Source organism: Lolium perenne, chromosome 4 (genome assembly GCF_019359855.2).
Source record: "Lolium perenne isolate Kyuss_39 chromosome 4, Kyuss_2.0, whole genome shotgun sequence".
NCBI classification, from domain to species: domain Eukaryota; kingdom Viridiplantae; phylum Streptophyta; class Magnoliopsida; order Poales; family Poaceae; genus Lolium; species Lolium perenne.
In genome coordinates, this window is record NC_067247.2 from 231,005,038 (window position 1) to 231,030,150 (window position 25,113).

At 45.7% G+C, this 25,113-nt stretch overlaps 1 protein-coding gene across 1 annotated transcript; it reads right to left on the reverse strand.

The window, feature by feature from the left end:
• Positions 1-10,905: 10,905 nt before the first annotated feature.
• On the reverse strand, positions 10,906-15,025 carry LOC139839299 (uncharacterized). Its single transcript, XM_071829342.1, has 3 exons — positions 13,510-15,025; positions 12,258-13,132; positions 10,906-11,466 (listed from the first exon to the last, which is right to left on the reverse strand). The coding sequence occupies exons 1-3, from the start codon at positions 15,023-15,025 to the stop codon at positions 10,906-10,908; spliced, it is 2,952 nt and encodes a 983-aa protein (XP_071685443.1).
• Positions 15,026-25,113: the final 10,088 nt, after the last annotated feature.

The following is a 25,113-nucleotide window of genomic DNA, read 5'->3' on the forward strand; positions in this document are numbered from 1 at the left end:
GCAAGCGGTACTACCGCTCATGGTACCGTAGAGGTACTGTGACGAGTACTGTGGGACAATCTCGTGTGCAATCCTCAGAGCGGTATCTCAGAGCGGTACCAGTAGGGGTAGCGGTACTACCGCTCCTGGTACCGGTAGTACCGCTATGGCTAAAACAGCTTTTTCCTCATTTCCTCTCCTATCATGTTACCTCGCGACACACACACGAAACCAGAAAGCCTAAGAGCTACGCTTCGGTCTTCTGATCATAATGTGTCCGGCGAGGGCACCGTACACCTTGCAAACCTATCAATGACAAACTTTGTGCACGGTTAGAATTGTTCGAGTATTGTTATCAAACACACAAAACAAGGGATATAGATCTTGCTCTTACAAAAGTTTAGCACTCAACTTCTGAAATGCGCGAGTATTATTAATATATTAATAATACTACTATGACTTAATAAGGTAATTAAGATGTTGTCATGCGTACAATAAAAACTAGCAGGGTGACCCGCGCATTTGCGCAGCTAGATATCTTGTTGTATTTTATATTCACGTATGGTACATGTAAAATTATATGACTACTAGATACTAATGAAAAATTCATATATCAAATTGACTTTTATTTGCTGACATAAATTTATTCATTACTTTGTGCCCATATATCATTTGGAACAGAAAAATATTCAAGCCATTATTTAGACAGACTAAGGAAGTATTAGTTGACTTTTTGATAATATGTTTTATTAAGTGAATCAGGGATTGGAGTCTAACGTTAATGTTCAATGCCTATAATTTGTGTTACCATTTTCCATCAATCTCAATGTCATTTGTGTATATGGAGATGCTTCCTCAAATGCTCGTACTTGAATCCCAGAAACTGTTAATTGTGTGTATTGATCAAAGATTTCTAAAATAGTCTCACCCTCCAAAGGTCAACATGGCTATAGATTACCAATCCAATTAAATTCCAAACGACTCACACTTGCATAAAAGAAACTTACAGTTGAGTATACTAAAATTGCAGGTAACATACTGAACAAATCTAACTCTCCCTTTGGCTAGCTTCCTTTCTTGTCTGCGTGACATCTCCTATTGTACTTGCATGCGCTTCTGGTCGGGAAATCCATGCACATATGCTTGCACTTCCGGCCATGAAATTCATGCATGTTCTCAGTATTTGCCTTCTGCATGCAATGATGGTCACGATTTGAACCCATCGCCTCTGATCTCTGAAGCTGCAGCCCGTATGAGACGCCATTATTACTCTGATCTCATCATCAAGATTTAATAAGGGATAGATAGCTACCTTGAATGTACCTTGTGTTGTTCGTCAGGATCCTATCATCCTAGTCCAGTCGCTCACGTCCATGCATGTATGTATGGGTCTTGCATATTTACCTGGATACCAGTGGCTTGTGCGCAATTGATTGAAACAGATCTCTAGCTCTCATCTCTGGTCACCTAGTTGATGTGCCGTTTTGCTGGAAGTCGGAAGGCCTACATGACGCTTATCGCAGTGTAAGCATCTACTAGATCCTACAGAGAAATCACACAGGAAGGGACACACGAATTGGCGAATTGAGTCATTGTGGCTGTATTCCACCCATCCACCCTCACAGCCAGTTCATACACGGCATCAGCCGGTCCTTTCTTTCTTAATTTACAAGCCAACTCTCTTCCTAATTTGTTCCTCTCTCAAATAGCACTCACAGCAGCTCACACAAGAAGTCGGGCCTCACTGGGTCCATTCTTCGGCAGCGAGCCAGCTAGGAGCCCACCTCTGTCTCTTGGGCCTTGGAGTTCTTGGCCCAGGCGCTGTGTCTTCAGTAGATGAGCTTGTGCTTCTGTCAGTTAGGGGCTGGTCGTTGACAATCCCCCTTCTTGAAGATCTGCTTGACCCCAAGCAGGCGCACAAGGGAATTGTTGTTGCAGTGCTTCGAAATCTTCCCACGTCGCCTGATCTTCCGTCATGCCGATCCATTGTACCAGAACTTGCGCAACAGTGCGGGCACCATTGTTGCGCACATGGTTCTGGAGCACACGAGCTGGAACCTGAAACGCAGCATCAGTAGGAGGAAGGTTTGCTGATACCTGTTGATGTAGCCCCGGTCACCGACGTCGCTACACCAAGACCAACAAGTCCCCCAAGTGGACCGATGACACGAGCCCGAGTCAAAGCTCTACATGATGAGGTGAACTCGCTCCTCACCACCCTTGATCTTGGTACTCCTTTGGATGGATTGCTACCTCATGCCGACGTGTTATGTGTCATTAGGTACAAGGAGCATCAAGAGCACGAAGAGGAGGACACACCATGGTCAAGAGGAGGAGAGGAGCAGCTGGACGCGAAGATGGACATTGAGCTGGACCGGAAGCCGCCCGAAGAGCTCAAGGAAGAGAAGATGGCCGGCCGGTCCAGAACCCGGTCTGACCGGCCTCCTGACCGGGCCACCCGGTCCAGGACCCGGTCTGACCGGCCTCCTGACCGGGCCACCCGGTCCCAAACCGGGTTTTGCGCTTGTGCCATCCGGACGCTATCCAGGGGCCCCGGAACCTCGTCCGGTTGCCGCCCGGTCCCAGGCCCGGTCTGAACCGGCCTGCCCGGTCCCAGGCCCGGTCTGACCGGCCCCCTGACCGGCCTGCACGACTTAAGTCACCTATTTCGGCCCGAACCGTTTCACTTGTACCTTTTCGGCCCATGACGCCTTGTAAGACTATATAAGCCCCCCAGGACGCCCCTAGACCTTTTTAGACTTGTTTTGAACTCAAACCTACCTTTGAGCTTAGTCTCCCTTGGGTATCATCCCTCTGTAATCAAGGCCATCCTTGTTGTTGATTTGGATATTGTTGAGTGAGATTCTAGTACAAGCTACTCTCTCTCCCTCACCAATCTCTTCTTCTCCAACACCAATCTCTCACCGGGAATTCTGCCGCGTGCCTCTTCCGGGTGATTCTATTGGCGTGGTCCATCGAGCCACGGGGGTAAGTATTGGGTGTATCGGGTTGGTGTGCGTGCGTGAGTCTCGGAGTTCCTCGTGTTCGTCGTGTTCTTCGTGTTCCCCGCGTTTTCCCATCTTCCCTCTTGATTTCAAAGTCAATCCGCGAGATCGGGCCACACACGGGGTCTTAGACCTCATCATATGGTATCAGCAGCTCTTGGTTACCGCGGATTTGACCTCCCACCCACCCGATTTCGTTCCTAGAAAATTTTCCAAAAAATCCCCAAAAATAGCCCCAAATTGCCTCTTGACCGATCTGTGATTTGGTTGCGTTTTGAGTGGTTTTGGTCCGTGGATCTGGTGTTGTTGTGCTTGATCTACTATTTCCCCAACTTTGAGCCTCCAATTCCATCGTTTCCCTTCGATTTGGTCGATTTGGTTTTGGTTTGGGGAAGAACAGGAGAGAGAAAGCTCCAGCCCGCGAAATCCGGTTGAGCACCCGGTCAACCGGGCCCACGACCGGCCGAGCCAGCCCAGAACCCGGTCGACCGGGCGGAAACCGGGCAAGCCGGTCCAGGATCCGGTCCGACCGGGCCCCAGACCGGGCGCCTCCTCGTGCCCTCCTTCGACCTCGACTTCCGGCGATCTCCACCACCACCACCACCACCATCGCAGGTATAACTTGCAGCTTTCACCTTGTAACCCCTCTTCCTTTTGCGATCTATCCCATCGAGCATTGCTTGTCTAGTGTTGCGAGACATTGCACGTGGCCCCGCATTGTGAGGTGTGTGTGTCGCGTTGAGTAAGGCATCCAAGCAAACACTCGTGTGGCAAGATAGCAAAAGCGAGGCTAACGCTAACATAGTGCGTGAAAAAGCCCCAAAAACACAAAAAGAGTGCGAGTAGCACCATACATCCATACATCCATACATCCATACGCCCATACATACAAAAGTGTCCACGTGCCACCAAAGATACAAACGAGTGCAAGTGCCACCATATACAAAAGAGAAAAAGCTTTTAAGCAAAGAGAGATAGGAGAAGAGAGGCCGCGTGTGAATCTTGTTGTCTCTTCCTTTGCAACCAAAGCTTTGGCTCTCCTTGTGTTAGTGTGACACCGAGCACTTATACATACACTTTTCCGCTCACTTTTGGTTGCACTAACCCCGCTTATCTCGTGTGTGTGTTCCACAACTTTTTCCGTGTTTATAGTGATCTTCACATTGACATTTGGATTTTTGGACCTCACCCACTTTTAACAACATACTCGATCTTGGATTTGTCTTTTGGCTTTCCACAACACTCGCCTAACACCATATTTGATAGCTTTTGCATGTGGTTTTGCGTGTGTTCCCGATACACTTGATCTTGCTTTCGGCTTGGTGGAATGCCTCAATACTATCTTACCTTGGTAAGAGTGCGAGGTAGTCTCCTTCCACTAACATACACAACATAGTTCTTGTCTTTCCATCATGGATAGGAACGGAGATACCAATAGGGATGAAGAGATCCTCCGCAACACCGAGAGGTTGGCTACTCAACACAACCTATGGACGCAACGACAAGAGTTCAAGGAGCAACTCACCCTCTTCGAGACGCGCATCGATGAGCAATACGATGAGGTGGCTCACAACTTCTCCGCCGTGAACCAAGACTTAGCTCTTCTTCGTCAAGCTACGGACAACTTGAATGGCCAAATGGCGGCCAATGATGCCAACATGGAGCGGCGCATGGATAGCCTCGAGCGCGCCATCACCAACTTGGGTCGTCATCGTCGACACCGCTCTACTTCCTCTTCATCAAGCTCGCCACAAGATTACTATTCTCATGGTGGCCTTTCGTCCTCAAGCTCCTCTTCAAGGCATGAAGACCATCATCGACCTCATCGCCCACAAGCTCGTCATGAAGACTCCCGCTCCAACTCTAGGCGTGGAGAAATACATCGCCATGCTCATCCTCATGAGCATCCTCCACAAGACCAAGTCCTTCAACAAGATCGTCACCAAGTGGATCGCCATGCCCACCATGGGCGTGATGGCCATCCCCAAGACCAAGGTCCTCAAGATCAACCTCGGCGAGATCTTCGCCGCCACCCTCGCCATGACCAACGTGGACGAGGAGAACCACAACATGATCAAGATGAGAGACCCAACCTCGAGCATCGTCAACAACCACGACAAGATCTTCAACCACATCCTCACCGTGAACCAAGTGAAGCAAGCGTTCATCTTCAACGCCAACCCAATGCTATGGTTGGCCGTAGAAGACCTCCTATTCCTCCTCTAGCCGCAAGAGATGAAGGCGCCCCTCCTCGTAGAAGAAACTTGGAGGATGAAGAGAACATGTATGGCAAACTCAAGTTCAACATGCCCAAGTTCAAAGGTGAAGACGACGCCGAAGCCTACCTCTCATGGGCACTCAAGGTGGACAAGATCTTCCGCATCCACAACTACTCCGGTGCCAAGAAAGTGGCTATGGCATCACTCGAGTTTGAAGACTACGCCAACACTTGGTGGGAGCAAGTCCTCACTCTTCGAGAAGAAAAGGGTGAACCTCCGATTGACACTTGGGAAGACATGAAGAAAGAAATGTATGCTCGCTTTGTCCCAACGCACTACATGACCGACCTCTTCAACAAGCTCCAAAAGTTGAAGCAAGGGAGATGGAGCTCACTATGATGCGAGCCAACATCCAAGAGTCCGAGGAACAAACCATTGCCCGCTTCTTCAATGGCCTTACTTACCCCATCAAGAGGATCGTCGAGTTCCAACCCTACTCCAACATGGTTGAGTTGGTCCACCAAGCATCGAAGGCCGAGCGCCAAGTGATTGAGGACATCAAGTACTCCAAGGCCAAGACCTACTTCTCCTCCAAGCTCGCTACATCGACTCCTCCTACTACATCAACTCCTCATGCTACAAGTGCCAAGGCCGACGCATCCTCTACACCATCCAAGAAACCAACTATCCAAAGTCGCATGAAGCAAACGGTCTCCTCCACCGCCTCCTCTAAGGCATCCACGGGACCCTCTAGTGTCACTTGCTTCAAGTGTGGCACCCAAGGTCACAAATCATTTGAGTGCAAGAACACCAAGGTTATGATCACTATGGAGAATGGTGACATCGAGACTCTTGATGAGGATGAATATGAAGCCCTTGTGCAAGCCGCCGTGGAAAGTGAAGAAGCTTATGAGCAAGAATGTGGAGAAGATCCTCTCTTATGTGAGCATGACCCAAGTCCCTCACTTGTGGTCACAAGGGTGCTAACCACACAACCTCATGCTATGGAAGAACAACGGTGCAACATCTTCCAAACCCGTGCCGGAATTGGTGGCAAGTCGATCAAGGTCATCATAGATGGTGGAAGTTGCCATAACCTTGCAAGCACCGAGTTGTGTGACAAGCTCAACCTCACTCTCCGCAAGCATCCTCACCCTTACCATATCCAATGGTTGAGTGACAAGGGCAACGTCAAGATACAACATACCGTCACCGTCACTTTCAAGATTGGACCTTATGAGGACACTATCGAGTGTGACGTGGTACCCATGATGGTGTGCCACATGTTGCTTGGACGCCCTTGGCAATATGACAAGAAGGCTATACATGATGGACTCTCCAACACATACACCTTCAAGGTCAACGACAAGAAGTTCGAGTTGCGCCCGATGACTCCTAGCCAAATCATCGCGGATAATGCAAAGGCTTTAGCGAGGGCACAACTCCGCACCCACCATAGTGAGATGAGAGGAGAGGGAGCGACCCACCACAAAGATAGTGAGCGCCACAAGCCATATATGAGTGAGTCCAAGAGTGTCCTTCTAGCCACCAAGAGTGAGTGGAGAGAGCTCCAAGAGAACCCATCCACCATATTGCACTATGTGCTCATATGCAAGGGACCCTCGTCGGCGGCTAACGACTTAACCAACATTCCTCCGTCTTTGTTGTCTCTTTTGCAGGAATTTCTAGACGTCTTCCCCGACGAGCTCCCTCATGGACTACCACCACTCCGCGGCATAGAACACCGCATCGACCTCATACCCGGCGCTCCGCTCCCAAACCGAGCCGCCTACCGCACCAACCCCGAAGAAACCAAGGAGATCCAACGCCAAATTCAAGATCTCCTCGCCAAAGGGTACGTCCGCGAAAGCCTTAGCCCTTGTGCGGTTCCCGTGATTCTTGTGCCTAAACCGGATGAGACGCAACGGATGTGTATGGATTGTCGCCCCATCAATGCCATTACCGTCCGTTACCGCCATCCCATTCCGCGTTTAGATGACATGCTTGATGAACTTAGTGGTGCCACGATTTTCTCTAAAATCGATTTGCGTAGTGGTTACCATCAAATCCGCATGGCTATTGGTGATGAATGGAAAACTGCATTCAAGACCAAACTCGGTCTCTATGAATGGCTCGTTATGCCTTTCGGTCTTTCCAATGCTCCATCAACTTTCATGCGCCTCATGAATCACATCTTGCGTCCTCTCATTGGCAAGAGCGTGGTTGTCTATTTCCATGATATTCTTATTTATAGCCAAAATCTCGAGGACCATGTGCAACATGTGAGAGAAGTCTTATGCATCTTGCGTCATGAGAAGCTTTATGCAAATCTTCCCAAATGCACTTTTGCCCAAAACAAATTGGTGTTTCTTGGTTTTGTGGTTTCCGCTAATGGGATTGAAGTTGATTCTTCCAAGGTGGAGGCCATCCACAATTGGCCTACCCCTACAAATGTTGGTCAAGTCCGAAGCTTCCATGGACTTGCCGGGTTTTACCGCCGCTTTGTGAAAGATTTTAGCACCATTGCTTGCCCTTTGAATGAGCTTACCAAAAAGAATGTTCCGTTTGTTTGGGGCAAGGCCCAACAAAATGCTTTTGATGAGTTGAAGAAACGCCTTACCGAAGCTCCTCTTCTTGTTCTTCCAAATTTTGCCAAAACTTTTGAGATTGAGTGTGATGCAAGTGGGCTTGGTATTGGTGGTGTTCTTATGCAAGAGGGCAAACCCATGGCATACTATAGTGAGAAGTTGGATGGCGCACGCCTCAACTATCCTATATATGACAAGGAGCTCTACGCTTTGGTTCGTGTTCTTGAAGTTTGGCAACACTATCTTTGGCCAAAAGAGTTTATCATTCATTCCGACCATGAGTCCTTGAAATATTTGAAAAGCCAACACAACTTGAACAAACGACATGCAAAATGGGTCGAGTTCATTGAGTCCTTCCCATATGTGATCAAATACAAGAAGGGCAAGGACAATGTTGTGGCGGATGCTCTTTCCCGCAAAAACACCCTTTTGCTAACTCGTTTGGATTTTCATGTTTTGGGACTTGAAGAGATCAAAGAACTCTATCCTTCCGATTCTTTCTTTGCTCCAATTTTTGAGAAGTGCTCCGTTGAGCGAGGAGTGGATGATTTCTATTTGCATGATGGCTATTTGTTCAAAGCTAACAAGATTTGCATTCCCGAGTCTTCGCTTCGAAAATTGCTTTTGCAAGAGTCACATGGAGGTGGTCTTATGGGTCACTTTGGATGTGACAAGACATATGCCATGCTCTCAACCCACTACTATTGTCCAAAGATGAAGCGAGATGTGGAGCGCCTTTGCCGTCGGTGCACAACATGCTTACAAGCTAAGTCTACCTCCAACCCTTATGGTCTTTACACCCCATTGCCTATTCCTTATGCACCATGGACCGATATTAGCATGGATTTCGTTCTAGGCTTGCCTCGCACTAAGCATGGTCATGATTCTATATTCGTGGTAGTGGATAGATTCTCTAAGATGGCTGATTTCATACCTTGCCATAAGAGCGACGATGCTTCACACATTGCTTCATTGTTTTTCAGGGAAATTGTTCGCTTACATGGAGTTCCGCAAAGCATTGTGTCGGATCGAGACGTCAAGTTCATGAGTTATCTTTGGAAGTCGCTCATGGCAAAGTTTGGAGTGAAGCTCCTATTCTCATCATCCTCGCACCCGCAAAAGGACGGCCAAACGGAAGTGGTCAATCGAAGCCTCTCCACCCTCCTACGTGTCCTCGTGAAGAAGAACTTGAAGTCATGGGAGGAGTGCCTTCCCCACGCGGAGTTCGCCTACAACCGCGCCAAGCACAAGACTACATCAAGGAGCCCCTTCATGGTCGTCTATGGCTTCGAACCTTACACGGCACTCGACATACTTCCGCTACCCCTCCACGAGCGCATCAACATGGACTTCGACAAGCGCACCGCCGCCGTCAAGAAACTACATGAAGAAACAAGAGCAACCATACAAGAACATGTGCTTCATCAAGCAAACCGCATCAACGCCAAGAAGAAGGAAAGGATATTTCAAGAAGGAGACCTCGTTTGGATCCACCTTCGGAAGGAAAGGTTCCCTCATGAGCGCAACTCCAAGCTCAAGCCAAGAGGAGATGGCCCCTTCAAGGTCCTCAAACGCATCAACAACAACGCTTACGTCATCGACATACCGACATCAAAGTACTTGGTGAGCAACACGTTCAACGTCTCGGACTTGTCACCCTATCATGGAGATGAGGAGGTGCAAGAGTCGAGGACGACTCTTTCCCAAGGGGGGGGAGATGATGTAGCCCCGGTCACCGACGTCGCTACACCAAGACCAACAAGTCCCCCAAGTGGACCGATGACACGAGCCCGAGTCAAAGCTCTACATGATGAGGTGAACTCGCTCCTCACCACCCTTGATCTTGGTACTCCTTTGGATGGATTGCTACCTCATGCCGACGTGTTATGTGTCATTAGGTACAAGGAGCATCAAGAGCACGAAGAGGAGGACACACCATGGTCAAGAGGAGGAGAGGAGCAGCTGGACGCGAAGATGGACATGGAGCTGGACCGGAAGCCGCCCGAAGAGCTCAAGGAAGAGAAGATGGCCGGCCGGTCCAGAACCCGGTCTGACCGGCCTCCTGACCGGGCCACCCGGTCCAGGACCCGGTCTGACCGGCCTCCTGACCGGGCCACCCGGTCCCAAATTGGGTTTTGCGCTTGTGCCATCCGGACGCTATCCAGGGGCCCCGGAACCTCGTCCGGTTGCCGCCCGGTCCCAGGCCCGGTCTGAACCGGCCTGCCCGGTCCCAGGCCCGGTCTGACCGGCCCCCTGACCGGCCTGCACGACTTAAGTCACCTATTTTGGCCCGAACCGTTTCACTTGTACCTTTTCGGCCCATGACGCCTTGTAAGACTATATAAGCCCCCCAGGACGCCCCTAGACCTTTTTAGACTTGTTTTGAACTCAAACCTACCTTTGAGCTTAGTCTCCCTTGGGTATCATCCCTCTGTAATCAAGGCCATCCTTGTTGTTGATTTGGATATTGTTGAGTGAGATTCTAGTACAAGCTACTCTCTCTCCCTCACCAATCTCTTCTTCTCCAACACCAATCTCTCACCGGGAATTCTGCCGCGTGCCTCTTCCGGGTGATTCTATTGGCGTGGTCCATCGAGCCACGGGGGTAAGTATCGGGTGTATCGGGTTGGTGTGCGTGCGTGAGTCTCGGAGTTCCTCGTGTTCGTCGTGTTCTTCGTGTTCCTCGCGTTTTCCCATCTTCCCTCTTGATTTCGAAGTCAATCCGCGAGATAGGGCCACACACGGGGTCTTAGACCTCATCACCTGTGTTCCCGGACTCACGCAGGGCTTCAGTTGCGAAACATGAAACACCGGGTGAACACGACTAGAACTTGGTAGGTCCAATTTGTATGCCACAACGCCAACGCGCTCGAGGATCTGATAGGGGCCGAAGAACTTGAAGGACAACTTATGGTTCTTTCTTCTGACAACAGATTGTTGGATGTAGGGTTGGAGACGGAGGAATACCTGATCACCCACTTCAAAACTGCGCTCTGTTCTGTTTTTGTCCGCCTGGCTTTTCATTCTTTGCTGCATCCTTAACAAGTGTTGGCGCACAGATGACAGAATTAGTGAGCGCTCATCCAGCCACGCTTGGATATCCTGAGATGCAATCTAATCAGATGCGGTTATCCCAAAGTACCTAGGCTTCCGACCATACAAGAGCTCGAAGGGGGACTTGCCCAGCGACGCATGCCAGTTCGTATTGTACCAAAATTCACAAAGGGAGATCCACTTGGACCAGTGATGTGGATTAGCGCTAATGAAACACCTGAGGTAACACTCAATCGACTGGTTGACCCTCTCGGTCTGCCCATCAGTCTCGGGGTGGTTCACAGTGCTCATTTTCAATTGGGTACCAGTAGCACGGAATACTGATTGCCAGAAGTTGCTCGTAAAGACTGGATCACGGTCAGAAACTAGCGACAGAGGAAGACTGTGCAAGCGATAGATGTTGTCGACAAATGCTTCTGCAACCTGTGACGCTGTGTATGGGTGCTTCAAGGGAATGAAATGAGCGTACTTAGTTAGCTTATCAACCACCACAAGCAAGCAATTAAATTGCCGAGACGGTGGCAGCCCATCGATGAAATCCATAGTTGCAACTTCCCATGGCTCAGATGGAACCGGCAATGGTTGGAGAAGCCCGGGCTTGTGGATGCGCTCCGGTTTCGCCTGTTGGCAGATATGGCAACAGCGAACAAATTCCTTTATCATTGTTTTCATTTTGGGCCACTTAAAGAGCGAAATCAGACGCCTGTAGGTCACGGGAAATCTTGAATGGCCTCCTTGTGGACTGTCATGGAAGGCAGAAACAATCTGTTGCTGCAAGGACACATCATTACCAACCCAAATCCTCCCTTGGTATCGCAAGATGCCATTGCTCAATGTGTAATGCTCTACTGCCGTTGGATCAATAGCTAGTTGTTGTAGTGTAGATTGAGCAAACTTATCCCCTACATAACTACTTTGCACTGTTGTCAGCCAAGCTGGCTCAATTGTAGAGACTGCAAAGAGATGGGAGCTGTGTGGAGGCTTCCTTGATAAAGCATCAGCGGCACCATTGTGAATACCTTTTTTGTATATCACCTTGTATTGTAACCCCATCATTTTAGTTAGGGCCTTTTGCTGCCACTCAGTATGCAGTCGTTGGTCAGTCAAGTGCGTCAAGCTTTTATGATATGTTTTGATTACAAACTCCCCCACTTGCAAGTATGAACGCCATTGTTGTACTGCAAGTAATATTGCCAAGTACTCTTTCTCATAGACCGACAAACCCTTGTTTCGAGGACCCAACGATCTGCTCACGTAAGCCAAAGGGTGCCCTTTCTGCGAAAGAACTGCTCCAATACCCACATCACAAGCGTCTGTCTCGACGATGAACTGTTGACTGAAGTCAGGAAGAGCGAGAACCGGCGCTGAGATCAAGGCTTGTTTCGTGCTCGGAAGGCGCTCGATAGCATCACCAGCACGAAAAGAGTGCCCTTCTTGAGTAGAGATGTCAATGGTTGACTGATTACTGCATAATGACGGATAAATTTCCGATAGTACCCTGACAAGCCAAGAAATCCACGGAGCTGTTTGAGATTAGTAGGCTGAACCCAATCACGTATTGTTTGTATCTTGGTGTCATCTGTGGCCACTCCTGCTGCATATATAACATGTCCCAGATATGCCACTTGTTTCTGGGCGAATGCACATTTCGACATCTTTGCCTGCCAATTTTCACGGCGAAGAATATCCAATACTGCCTTAACATGTTCTAGGTGCTCAGAATACGTGGCGCTGTAGATTAATATGTCGTCGAAGAACACCAATGCAAATTTCCGAAGGACCGGCGCCAGCGATGCATTCATGGCATGTTGAAATGTCGCAGGCGCGCCGGTGAGGCCAAATGCCATGACACGGAACTCATAATGCCCATTGTGTGTCTGGAATGCTATTTTCTGTTCCTCACCGGGCGCCAGTCGAATCTGATGGTAGCCCGCCTTCAAATCCAATTTAGAAAACCACCAGGACCCAGAGAGTTCATCCAATAACTCGTCAATCACTGGTAATGGGTACTTTCCTTTGATCGTCAAAGCATTAAGATGGCGATAATCCACCACAAGTCGCCAAGTTTTATCACCTTTTTTGACCAGGAGGACTGGCGATCCAAATGCGCTGCTACTATGGACAATCACGCCTTGGTCCAGGAGTTCCTTAATCTGTTTCTCGATTTCAGTTTTCAATTCTGGTGCGACGCGATAAGGCCGAACTAAGATGGGTCTGGCTCCAGGAATAAGGGGTATATGGTGATCATATTGGCGCCTAGGAGGCAGACCAGTGGGAGCCTCAAATACTGCAGCATATTCAGACAACAGTTTTTCAATCTCAGGAGGCACTACCGCTTTCTGTTCTTGCACAGCTTCGTGCATAAGATGCAGCTCGACCATAGCATGTGTACAATATTGTTGCCCATCCCCATGTAATACCACGCTTTGTTGTCCTTGTAAATGGCAATCCAGCCCTTGTCCCATTGTGTGTTCATCGGGGTGTAGTTAGCTAACAAGTCAAGGCCCATAATGCCATCTTAAGCTCGTTAGTCTAGAATTCGGAAAGCATCAATGAACACTGTGTCGCCTGCTGACCAATCAAGCGCCGGAAAGCAATGGGTACACTGTAATAAGGCTCCGCCTGCCACTTTCACTTGAACTGACAGGGCTAGGGGATACTTGCCTGACATATGTTGTGCCCTTTTTGTGTCAATGAAACAGGAAGAGCTACCAGAATCCACCAGGAATAAGAGGAGTTGCCCTTGTATCATTACCTGCAACTGCATAGATTTAGGCGCTGACATGCTTGTGTCCAGAGCTGCTAAGGAGATCATCATCAACTGAGTTTCACCAGATTTCAGTTCAAGTTCAGGTTCATGTTGCTCACAGTCACTGTCCTCTGATACTTGCAAGTAGTCTATCATTTCTTGCACAACATGCAGCTGGATGGAGGTCTTGCAGCGGTGATCTCTGCTGTATTTTTCCCCACACACAAAACAGAGTCCCTTGGATCGACGATAGGCCTTGAGAGTTTGCCATTTTTCATCAGTCGACTGTTTCTGACTCTCCGCTGTACGCTTCTCCTCTACGGTGCGTGACACCCATTTTGCAGGTGGCGGCGGTGGTAATGCCGGCAGAGCTCGCCTAGCTGGCACAGTATAAGGTGGTGTTGTGTTAAGAGGATTGGAACCATCGGCGAGCTCCTCATACAATAGGGCAAGATTATAAGCGGTGTCGAGATCCCTCGGTTGCTGTATAGCTACCAAAATTCTAACAGCTGGCTGCAACCCATCCAGGAAGCGAGTGGTATAATGCAACGGATCAGGCCGAGATTCATAGGCAGCAATTTGGTCCATCAACTCTGAATATCTAGTCACATAGTCCTCAACAGTACTTGTCTGAGAGATATGGAACAAGCGCCTTACCAAAATCTGGTGTTGATTGCGACTGAATTGAGCATGAACTGCAGCTGTGAATTCTGTCCAGCTTGGGTTAGTTGTTTGATTTAGGAACGCTTCCAACCATGTCGCCGCTGCTCCTGAGAATTGACCAGATGCATACGACGCCCAGAGTGTTGATGGTGTCTGCCAACGCTGAAAATACTCCTCATAGGGTCTCTGCCACAATTTTCGATTGGCTCCATCAAATTGAGGCAGGTCCACGGGTGATGCATGAACATGTGTATCAGTTTCAGTAGCAAGGCGCGGTCCAGAAGTGAATGGATTAGAGAAATTCCGGCCAGGGTTCATACCTCCGACCGGGGATAACCAGTGCGAGGCATCAGTCGGTCCCCGGTTACAGTTGTCGAAGTGGTGCCCGTCTGGGCCGGCGGCGCCCCCTCCCAACTCCTTCGTTAGTGAAGTTGAGGGTCGATCCGCCTCCGCGCCGGGATTCGGCCGCGGAATTCGCTCCACCGCAGCAGCGAGCGCGGCGATCTCGGACCCGAGAGATGTTTTGATTGTGTCGAGATCGGTGCCGATGGACGCCCTGGTCGCCTCCAGGTCAGCGGCCACCGAGATCCGGACACCGTCGACCGCCTTGTTCATGGTCTCGATCTGCTTGCCTGTGTCCGTGACGTACTCACAAACAGCAACCGTCAGCTCCTTCTTGTAGTCCAGGAAACGCGCTTCAAACGCCTCCGTCGTTTCGGCCTTGACGAGCTCGTAGAGAGCCTTGGCCTCCAGCGACAAGCTCTCCATCACCTCGGAGCGGCGGCGAGAGGAAAAACGGGTTGCATGGAGGTGGGTGGGAAAATCCAGATCTAACGGGGATCGAAGAGGCTCTAGATACCAATTGTAAGCATCTACTAGATCCTACAGAGAAATCACACAGGAAGGGACACACGAATTGGCGAATTGAGTCATTGTGGCTGTATTCCACCCATCCACCCTCACAGCCAGTTCATACACGGCATCAGCCGGTCCTTTCTTTCTTAATTTACAAGCCAACTCTCTTCTTAATTCGTTCCTCTCTCAAATAGCACTCACGGCAGCTCACACAGGAAGTCGGGCCTCACTGGGTCCATTCTTCGGCAGCGAGCCAGCTAGGAGCCCACCTCTGTCTCTTGGGCCTTGGAGTTCTTGGCCCAGGCGCTGTGTCTTCAGTAGATGAGCTTGTGCTTGTGTCAGTTAGGGGCTGGTCGTTGACACACAGCTATAAACAGTGACATCTCCCGTCGTGATGCTGATCGAGCAGAGCCAACCCATGGCACTAGGGAACATTGAGTGACCTTGGTACGTGCTAGGGCGACGAACACTGCGCCGCGAGGTGGTCGCTTGTGCCCTAGTGTCATGAAACGCCGGAAGCATTCTTTTTTGTTGTCGAATTTGCTTCGCCGATCTGTGCGGGGTCACGTACGTGGATTATTCTTACTCTGATGTTCCTATACCAGTCTGGTTGGGACTTATCAGGACGCTTGCCCTGGTTGGCATCTCCACTTGTGTTGCGGATCGAGCAGACAAAGACCTCCGGAACCAAGGAACATCGAGCAACCTTGGTACGCTCTACGGCAACGAACATGGCGCTGCAGCGTGGTCGCATGTGCCCAAGTGGGATGAAACACCGAAAGACCTTGCTTTTTTGTCGAATTGCTTCGCCGAGCTGTGCGGGATCACATCCATGGATTGGGTTGTTTTTATTACTCAGATCTATCGTTCCTATACCAGTCCGATCTGGACTGATGAAACTCTTGCCCAGTCCAATCCAATGTTATGCTGGTGATGGAAACCGCCGGATGCGCCGTGCCCTAGCCAATCCCTTGATGATTCTTTTCTTACACAATCAAATAGATCGTCCCGGCCGCCGCTTCTAGAGCCCTCTACCGCGCCTAATCTTTGCTATATCTGAACTCTTGCCGTGATTTATTTATTTTCTGTGGGAGATATATACATACCGATTTAAAACTTGGCCATTTATTTTTCTTCGCTAAATCTTAACCATCGTTTGTCTTGTGTTTTAATTATATAAAATAATAGATACTTATGTGCCAAACATGTGTGGTTCACTAGATGGTTTCATGCCACTCTCAATTCCACATGTTGCATATATGCCATTACAAAAACTGGGCTTGGCAATATGCATGCCACTCTAACTTTCTAATACCTCCATACATATGCCATTTTCTCCAATACGAGGATGTGTATTGTGATATTGTCTATGTTTTTTTTTAAATGGGGATATGACCCCGGCTTCTGCATCATGATGATGCACACGGCCATTTATTAAAAACATTCAAATTCAGTATTGTTATTACAACTCAAGCATCGCCAAGAATTGATACAAAAATAAACCAGCGGAAAAATCATGAATTACTCTGAGTACACATCAAAGTAGCCTCCTAGTATTTGTGATATTGTCTATGTACGAATGAAAGTACCGTCCGTTTCAGAAATACAAGTCCCGAGTATTAGCTCTCCTTAATTCCCGTGCATGAGTAACTAACATAGCACTATGGATAGTCTTCTCCGGAAAATATCTAGTGATACCACACCTTAAATGATACCATGCATGATACCACTCTTCAAAATTTGAATTGTAAGTGTCAAAAATTCGGAAACAAATTTGTGTCTGTTCACAAGATGTGTGTTTACATTCTACAGAATTTCCAGACCCAAATTCAAAATACACAAACAGAAACAAAAAAGAAAAATATTATGTGAATAGTTCCATTTTGTGCTTTTGTCTTTATGTGATACTATTCATGTTGGATTTCTCTTTTTTGTTTCTCTAAGGGTGTTTTGAATTTGGTTATACAAATTACATGACATGCAAACAAACATCTTGTAAACATGTAAAATTTTGTTTCCGAATTTTTTGACACTTAGAATTCTTCTCTACCCCATCGTCTCCTTCCCTCGTTGCAAAGATAAACTCGCCGGATTAATTGCTCTCCTCATATTCTTCCGAAACACCGTTAGACTCTGGGGATAAAAAGGAGCATCAAACTGGAGTTCCATCGGACCATCACCAGAGAAACACTCAAAACGAATGGAGGGAGAGAGAGATGACGATTTGGGGTTCCAAGTTCAAGTTGCTTCATGGGCATGGGTAAAAGATCTCGATCCAGACATGGACTCCTGGATCCAAACCTTGGGTGACGATGGCCATGCCACGGTAGAGGTGGTGGTGCCGCCCCCGATGGACATGGTGGTTGTCACTGTCGACGAGATTGTGCCCGCGGCGGTCAGGGAGGACCAAGTGCTCGCGCCCGCTGTCAGGCGCGAAGAAGAATAAGAAGCGGCTAAGGGCCTCGTGTGTGAAGACGAGGAGGCAATGGTCGTCGTCCGGGCAGAGCTGGTGGAGCTCCGCCAAGGCGAGGACGCGCAGGTGGAGCTCGACCATGGCGAGGGCGCGCAGGTGGAGCTCGGCCATGGCGAGGACGTGCCGGTGGACGCTCAGGTGGATGCGCCCGTGTCCTGCAACAGTATGGCGACTGGTACTACTAGAGTGGTGGGTGGATATGAGAACCAGTTACGGTGTGACTGGCTGCAGGCCAGTTACTGAATCCCAGTCCCTAGTAGACAGGGTTAGGGTGCCGATTTGTATAATATAATTTAATATCTGGTATGGGCTCCACTCCTCATCCCTTGAAGTTGGAATGCTGCAATTCCTCGACTTTAGCTGACTGCCATGTTGGTCACATATAATGGGTCCTACTTGTCGGAGACTCAATGGTAGAGCCGGGCCCGTCAGAGGGGTCCCGGTTGGTTCTACAAAGTCTACCACCCCAATTTTTGGCAGAGATGTGCATCTTCACGTGGCCAGTGACTCTGCCTACGAGTTTTTTTTTTGCAAAGAAGCAAAAAAAAAACATAGATTGCCCATTTTATTTGTGCACAAGGAAAGCAAACTAAATTTATAAAGTGGCAACCTATAATAAATTGCACATCAGGACCACTTAATGTATTCCATGTTGTGGACCATGAAGGATGGCCATATACAAGCTGTAAGGATTTACATGAGTCGGCAAAAAATCATGGATTTTATTTTGAGAATTATTCGATTAAATTCAAATTTTAATTGTTTGTGCAAAATTTACAGTTCACAAAATCTTGGATACAATAGTTTGGAGGTACCCTCAAGTGTGGTATACCCATACCAGCATGACCAAACATGTGTTATGCATCCATCTAGTACAAATGTAGAGACTTTAAGCTAGTTTGAGCCAAATTTGCAACTAATCAAATGAGGAAAAATATCAAGGAAATGAAGAACTTTTGCAATTGTAGCTAGCACATGTCATTTATTCCTTTGGAAAATGGCAAACTAGACATACTACTAAGTTTTCAGAGAAGAACAATTCAAAAACTTTCGTGTCGTATATTTATGTATGAGTTAGTTTCCATGTCATTTGTACCTAATTAATTATTTATATTATTAAGATTCATGCAATATCTGTAACAAATTTGGTTTGCCATGGCCCTATTATTTTAGTTCAAAAATGTCCATCTTTATTTACACATTGTGGTGGACATACTCAAAGCATGGAGAGTCATATATCATTTGTGATTTACATACTACCTCTATGAACAATACCAAATAAACATGGCATATATACACGCACTTCTATTCTTTTATATGAACCCTGCACAGTTATTGGCACCATGTGTTTGAGTATGTTCGCCTCGCTTCCCAAAAGTTTGGGAGCAATGTATTGCTGCAAGAAAACAATGACAAACTAGCTTTGACTCAAGACTCATTTTTTGTAGTGATATATATATATATATATATATATATATATATATATATATATAGGTCTGCTATTCTCGAACCGGTTCGAGAATAACTATTCTCGAACCACTTGTGAACTTCGTGCCATTTTCTAAGTGAACTTCCTGGCGGAACTTCAAAATTGTATGTTTGGGCGGACAGTATTTTTACGTTTATTTTCAAACCACTTATCGGAATGACGCGTGTGATATACCGTTGGATTCGTATGAAAATTTCGCAACTTTTTCATGTTCAATATTTTTCCAAATTCTCTATGGTTCTAAAAAAAATTAAATACACAAAACTATGTTTTCAGTGAGTACTCCGTTTTCGGACAGTATTTTAGGTGTATTTTTCAAACGGTTTGTCGAAATGATGCGTACGATATGCCGTTGGAAAGCTGCTGACTAGGCGCAGATTTGTCAGGTACAACATTTTTCTAAATTCATCACGGTTTAAGAGCAGATTTGAAAATACGTAATTTTGTTTCTGAGCTTCTTAGTTTTTTCGCACAGTATTTTGGAGTTTAATTTTGAACCACTTGTCGGAATATTACAAATGATATGGCGTTGGAAAGATATAGCTCAGGCGCAACTTTTTTATGTTTAATGTTTTTTCAAATTCTCAACGGTTTAAGTTTAATTTCAGAAATATGCAAAATCAAAGATAACGCCGACACTCGTGCGATTTTGAAATCGGCTCATCTAGATTGATTAGGTGTGGCATAGCCGCATGTTGGAGTATTAATAGAGTTATATCACTGCTAATTCCATGTGGTGCTGGTCGATTTGTGCAACGAAAGGCCTTACCAACGATTTGTATGTGTATGATTTCCGCCCAAAAAAACAAAGTACTTAAAATGTCCCAGTTCATAGAAGTGAACTTCCTGATGTTTTGTTAGTGAACTTCGAGTCACGGTATAAAAGTTCACCGCATATTAAATATTAGCTTCTCACACGGTTGATGGTGAACTTCACTATTTTATGAGTCGCGGTATAAAAGTTCACCGCATATTAAATATTAACTTCTCACGCGGTTGATGGTGAACTTCACTATTTTATGCTTACGTGCATCTGTGGACAAGCGAACTTACATTTTAAGTAAAAAGTGAACTTTCACAATTTTATGTTTATGTGTTACATTCTAAAAATTAATAGAAACTACACACCAACAAAAACATCAGTGCAATTCACACGATTTAAAGTTTACACAGTGAACTGCTGTAGACGGCTATACATTTAACTTTTGGCCCATTACACAAAGTGAACTGCCAATAGATTTGGGGCAACTTCCCCAAAATAAAGCATTAACTTACAATCTGGTGAAGTGAACTGCTATTTTTCTATCACCCACACATCGAGAACATATATGTATTAGCTATTCTCTAAGCAATCGAAGGTGTTATGGGTACAACAGCATCACCACCATCTGCTCGTGCACATACTTCACAAGTCCCTGCTCGTGCACATACTTCACAAGCCCCATCTAGTTGGAAAAATCTGAACTGAAGCACTTGGGAGGAGTGAACTTCACGGAATTAGGTGAACTGAACTTTCACGCTAGCTACAGAAAAAGCAAGAAACTTTCTTGCATCTCATTTCTTTGCCTTCAAGCTGCATGTGTATGACAAAAGAGTACAGCTTAATTACCTCTCCAAATTACAATTCAATCACATCTTTATGATAAAGTAATATACTCTCATTTGATACGTGTTTCACTCACAAATCAGCAATATCAATGTATGAGTATGATTTTGATGTCGAAACATGTACTGAAATTGTGGAAATTGTGCAACGTACATTTACTAAGTGTCACCAACACATCAGCAGTAGCATCCAACAGCATACAATGAGCAATGATGAATTGTACCACAATGTATTAGCTGATGTAGTTTTTACTGAACTTCTTTCCCCTCACACAGTAAGCTTACGCTGAAAAAAGATGTGAACTTCATAGCCGGGATCTTGGCGTGCACGAATGTTCACCAACGCCGATGCGGAGGTAGGTGATGGATATTTGCCAACGCCGATGTGAACTGCAGTGCTCCAAAATTAAATCCGAAATTCTAGTTTTCTGCATCTATACAAAAGTGCAACACATATATCAATTACCCATACACTAATCTAACCACAAAAGAGTGAACTTTCCAAGAACAAATTAGTGAACTCCGTAGCAAAGAGCAAATAAAGCACACATGAATCGGTTTTATGTGTACACATGGAGAGGCTAATGTTTCTGGATGAGCCGACAATAGTGAACATCTTTTATAGTCTAATGTTTCTGGATGAGCCGACAGTAGTGAACATCTTTTATAGTCGACATGCATCAGCACATACTTGTACCATATTTTGCCCAGGCTTAATTCATTTTTTCCATAAAAACCGAGAACAGCAAATAAAGAGAAACAAGAGACAAGAGGACCGTAGTTAGGACAAGGACGATACACCTGAACCTCACACATGCAGGAGTGAACTTCAGAAATTACTTTTTTGTGTTGATATATTTCGAACTTTTGCCTAGACAAAATGCTATTACTCTCCACAAATAAGGTTAAAAAAAACCTAAAACAACCACAAACAAAAGCCGTTTAGAACTAGCAAAACAATTCAAACCTACAACTCGATAGTGCACTTTACACCGACCAGAGGACCTGCTGCCCGAGCATGCTCAGCCCAGCTCTATGTGCTGCTACTTCACATTTTTGTCCTTATGTGGACAAACGAACTTGTATTTTAAATAAAAGGGAACTTTACATTGTTGTGCTTATATGGACAAGCGAAATTGCATTCTAAATAAAAGCGAACTTGCATTTTAAATAAAAGCGAACTACACATTTTTGCGCTTATGTGGACAAGTGAAATTACCTTTTAAACAAAAGCAAACTTGTGTTTTAAATAAAAGCGAACTTCACATTTTTCTCGCTTATGTGGACAAGCAAATTTGCATTATAATTAAAAGTGAACTTCACATTTTTGTGCTTATGTGGACGCGCGAACTTGCATTTCAAACAAAGCGAACTTACATTTTAAATAAAATCGAACTTCACATTTTTGTGCTTATGGACAAGCGAACTTGCATTTTAAATAAAACTTAACTTTACATTTTGTTCGTATGTGGAGAAGCAAACTTGCATTTAAAAAGAAAACGAAGTTGGCATTTTTGTGCTTATGTGGACAAGCAAACCTGCATTATAAATAAAAGGGAACTTCACATTTTTGTGCTTATGTGAACAAGGGAAATTGCATTTTAAATAAAAGCGAACTTGCATTTTTAATAAAAGCGAACTTCACATTTTTCTGATATCAAGATGGAAATAAATAACAAGTGCACTATCTAAACCGAATGAGTGAACTTCCTAAAACTAACAGGTGCACCGAGGGCATTTTCTGATATCTTTTTTAACAGGAAAGTGAACTCCCTATTTGGCCTAATTGAGCTTCTCACAATTAACATGTGACCCACTCAGTGATGTAAATAAACAAGAATTACAACCAAGAATAAAATCACAGGAAGCAATAGCATTTCGCATGGCAGCAACCATCATAGCAACCATAGTCCACAGTGTGAGTAGCAGCTGACCTGGGCAAGAGAGACTCGCCAAAGCTGTGGACTCCTAAGACATTATTGCTTCCATGATGTGGGTGAAGTTATCTAGCAGCGGTCCGCCCGAGTATCCACGGAGCTGCAGTGGACTTTCCAAAGAACACACACTAGATTGCCGAGAGGTGCGGTCGTGTCGGACTCCTTCGAGAAGCCCGCCGGATCGTTGAGGATACACGAGTGAACCCCCAGTGTAGCTACATTTCTGCACATGGAGCTTTACAATATCAAAAAGAAATAAAATAATATTCCATCTAGCAAGAATATCTAAACTAAAGTAGCAGGAGATGTGACCTTCACGAATTAGGAGAAGTGAACTCCGCGGATTAGGAAAAGTGAGCTCGTCATCTCCGTACCTTAATTCCTGTTGTGCACACTTGTGCTCGGCTGCTTCATGCAATGAAGAGCATGACTTGCAGTGACAACCGCAGGAGCCAGCCGCAAGAACTCCCAGCTCGTTGCAATGCTGCTTGTGGGTACTGTGATGATAGTTAAGTAATATAAAAAAGCAAACTTCACATATGGAAAAAGGTGCACTACGCCAATCAAGTAATGTGAACTTCAAAAAGGAAATTCCACATATCTTATTAGCATAAAAATCACAAACTCAAGTGCAAAGCTTGTGAAGCTTTGTAGGTTTCAGCTACTTTTGAGATTAGTACTGCTCAATTAGTTGCAGAAAAAATGTCAAATTGTTCTACCTTTTTGCTCTGATACTAATTTGTACAGACTGCTATGGGCAAAATATAGATCTTTCTTAGTGTTAAGAATGAGTATAACTGCATAATAATAGGGAACGGGAATGGAATCTTGAATGCATATGCATAGTTTACTTGATAATTACCTTAAGTTTTAGTGTTGAAATCCCCATGGAGTATTACCGGATCATCCATCCCGCAGCCACAAACTTCACAAATATTCTATCTAGCAGGAATATATAAAATGAAAATAGCAGTCGATGTGAACTTCACAAATTAAGAGAAGTGAGCTTCACAGATTTGGAGAAGTGAGCTTCACAGATTATTAGAAGTGAACTTATTAAACACCATATTCTATCTTTAATCATGGACTTATTGATCTTTCCCCGTAAAAATGAGTTCTCTGAACATTAACTCTCTAAACTGCGCAAGACTCTTTCTAAATCCAGATTCTCAGCGCTAGCAAGCTACTCACGTTGTGGTTCGGGCTTGTATCCATGTAGTAGTTCAGAATTAATTTTCCATAGCATCAATCATCGTAGAGGCTTCTCAACTTCCCTGCACGAAAGAGGAGGGGGAGATGAACTTACCTAGACCGAGGTGGTGCTAACATAAATATGCAAACGTACTATGATAACTAATAAAACTTCTCTGACCAAACTAAATGGATTTCCTTCGTAGATTGAAGTGAACTCCACAACAAATAAGATGAAACATCGGAGAGTGTTTAATTTAATCTCTCTTAGGAATAACAACAAATATGTAGAGGGCATATGCTATAGGTGAGAATTCATTAGCGAGAGCGAACGAACCGGCAAACACAGAAATTGCAGTGGCGAGTTATCAAATATATACAAACCGGTGAACTCCCGCGAAGGCGCTGGTGGCGCGGTCCTGCAGGTCATGTAGGGGAAGCATGAACAATGGAGAAGAAGTGAACTCACATGAAAATAAAAGGTGAATTTTCCATACACATGGAATGAACTTCTCTTTGCCTAATCAGCATCACACATCAACAATGCATACTGCATCTTCCATCTACTATTTTTAGCATAAGAAACATGAATTGGTGGGAAAAGAAAGTAAACGCCTACTAGGTACCAGGATGAAGCGGAGGAGTGGCACAGAGCCTTCTCACGACGGTGAGATGAAATGGCGTAGGAGCACGGTCGTGGTGAATGCCATGGACGCGTGCGTATAGCGGAGATCAGGAGCTCCGTCCGGTCGCACGGCGATATCGAGCAAATTGAGTGAGCTCCTGGACACAGGGGTGAACTGTTAAAAAGCACAAAACTGAACTGTCGACTTACACAAAATAAACTGAGATAAACAAGCAGCAACACATTAGGATTAGATGCACACGAGAAAAAAATGAGACAATACACTTACACTTCCCAACAAAGAAAGAGTATATTTCTCGAAACAAAAACCAAACTTCCAAAATATAGATAATTTCTACAGGACAAGGCATAAAAATCATGTTTTAGTGCAATCATCCATTCAAAAATAGATGCAGATTAATGGCTTCTTCTCTTTCTAAAGAGGTTCATTTTCAAGCATAAAGCCAGAAATTCAGGTCTCATTGCACAGGATACTTCAGCCCCTGTATAGCTTGTTCCAATGATGTGAAAAAAAATTACTTGAACCCTCATTCATCAAAAGGGAGTCAAAAAATTATAGTCAGTATCATAAGCATAACAAACTAGTTTTGACGTACAAAAGAAAAGTCTACACCAAACTGGAATATTCAATGAGACCACAGACTTTATATGGGAGATTTG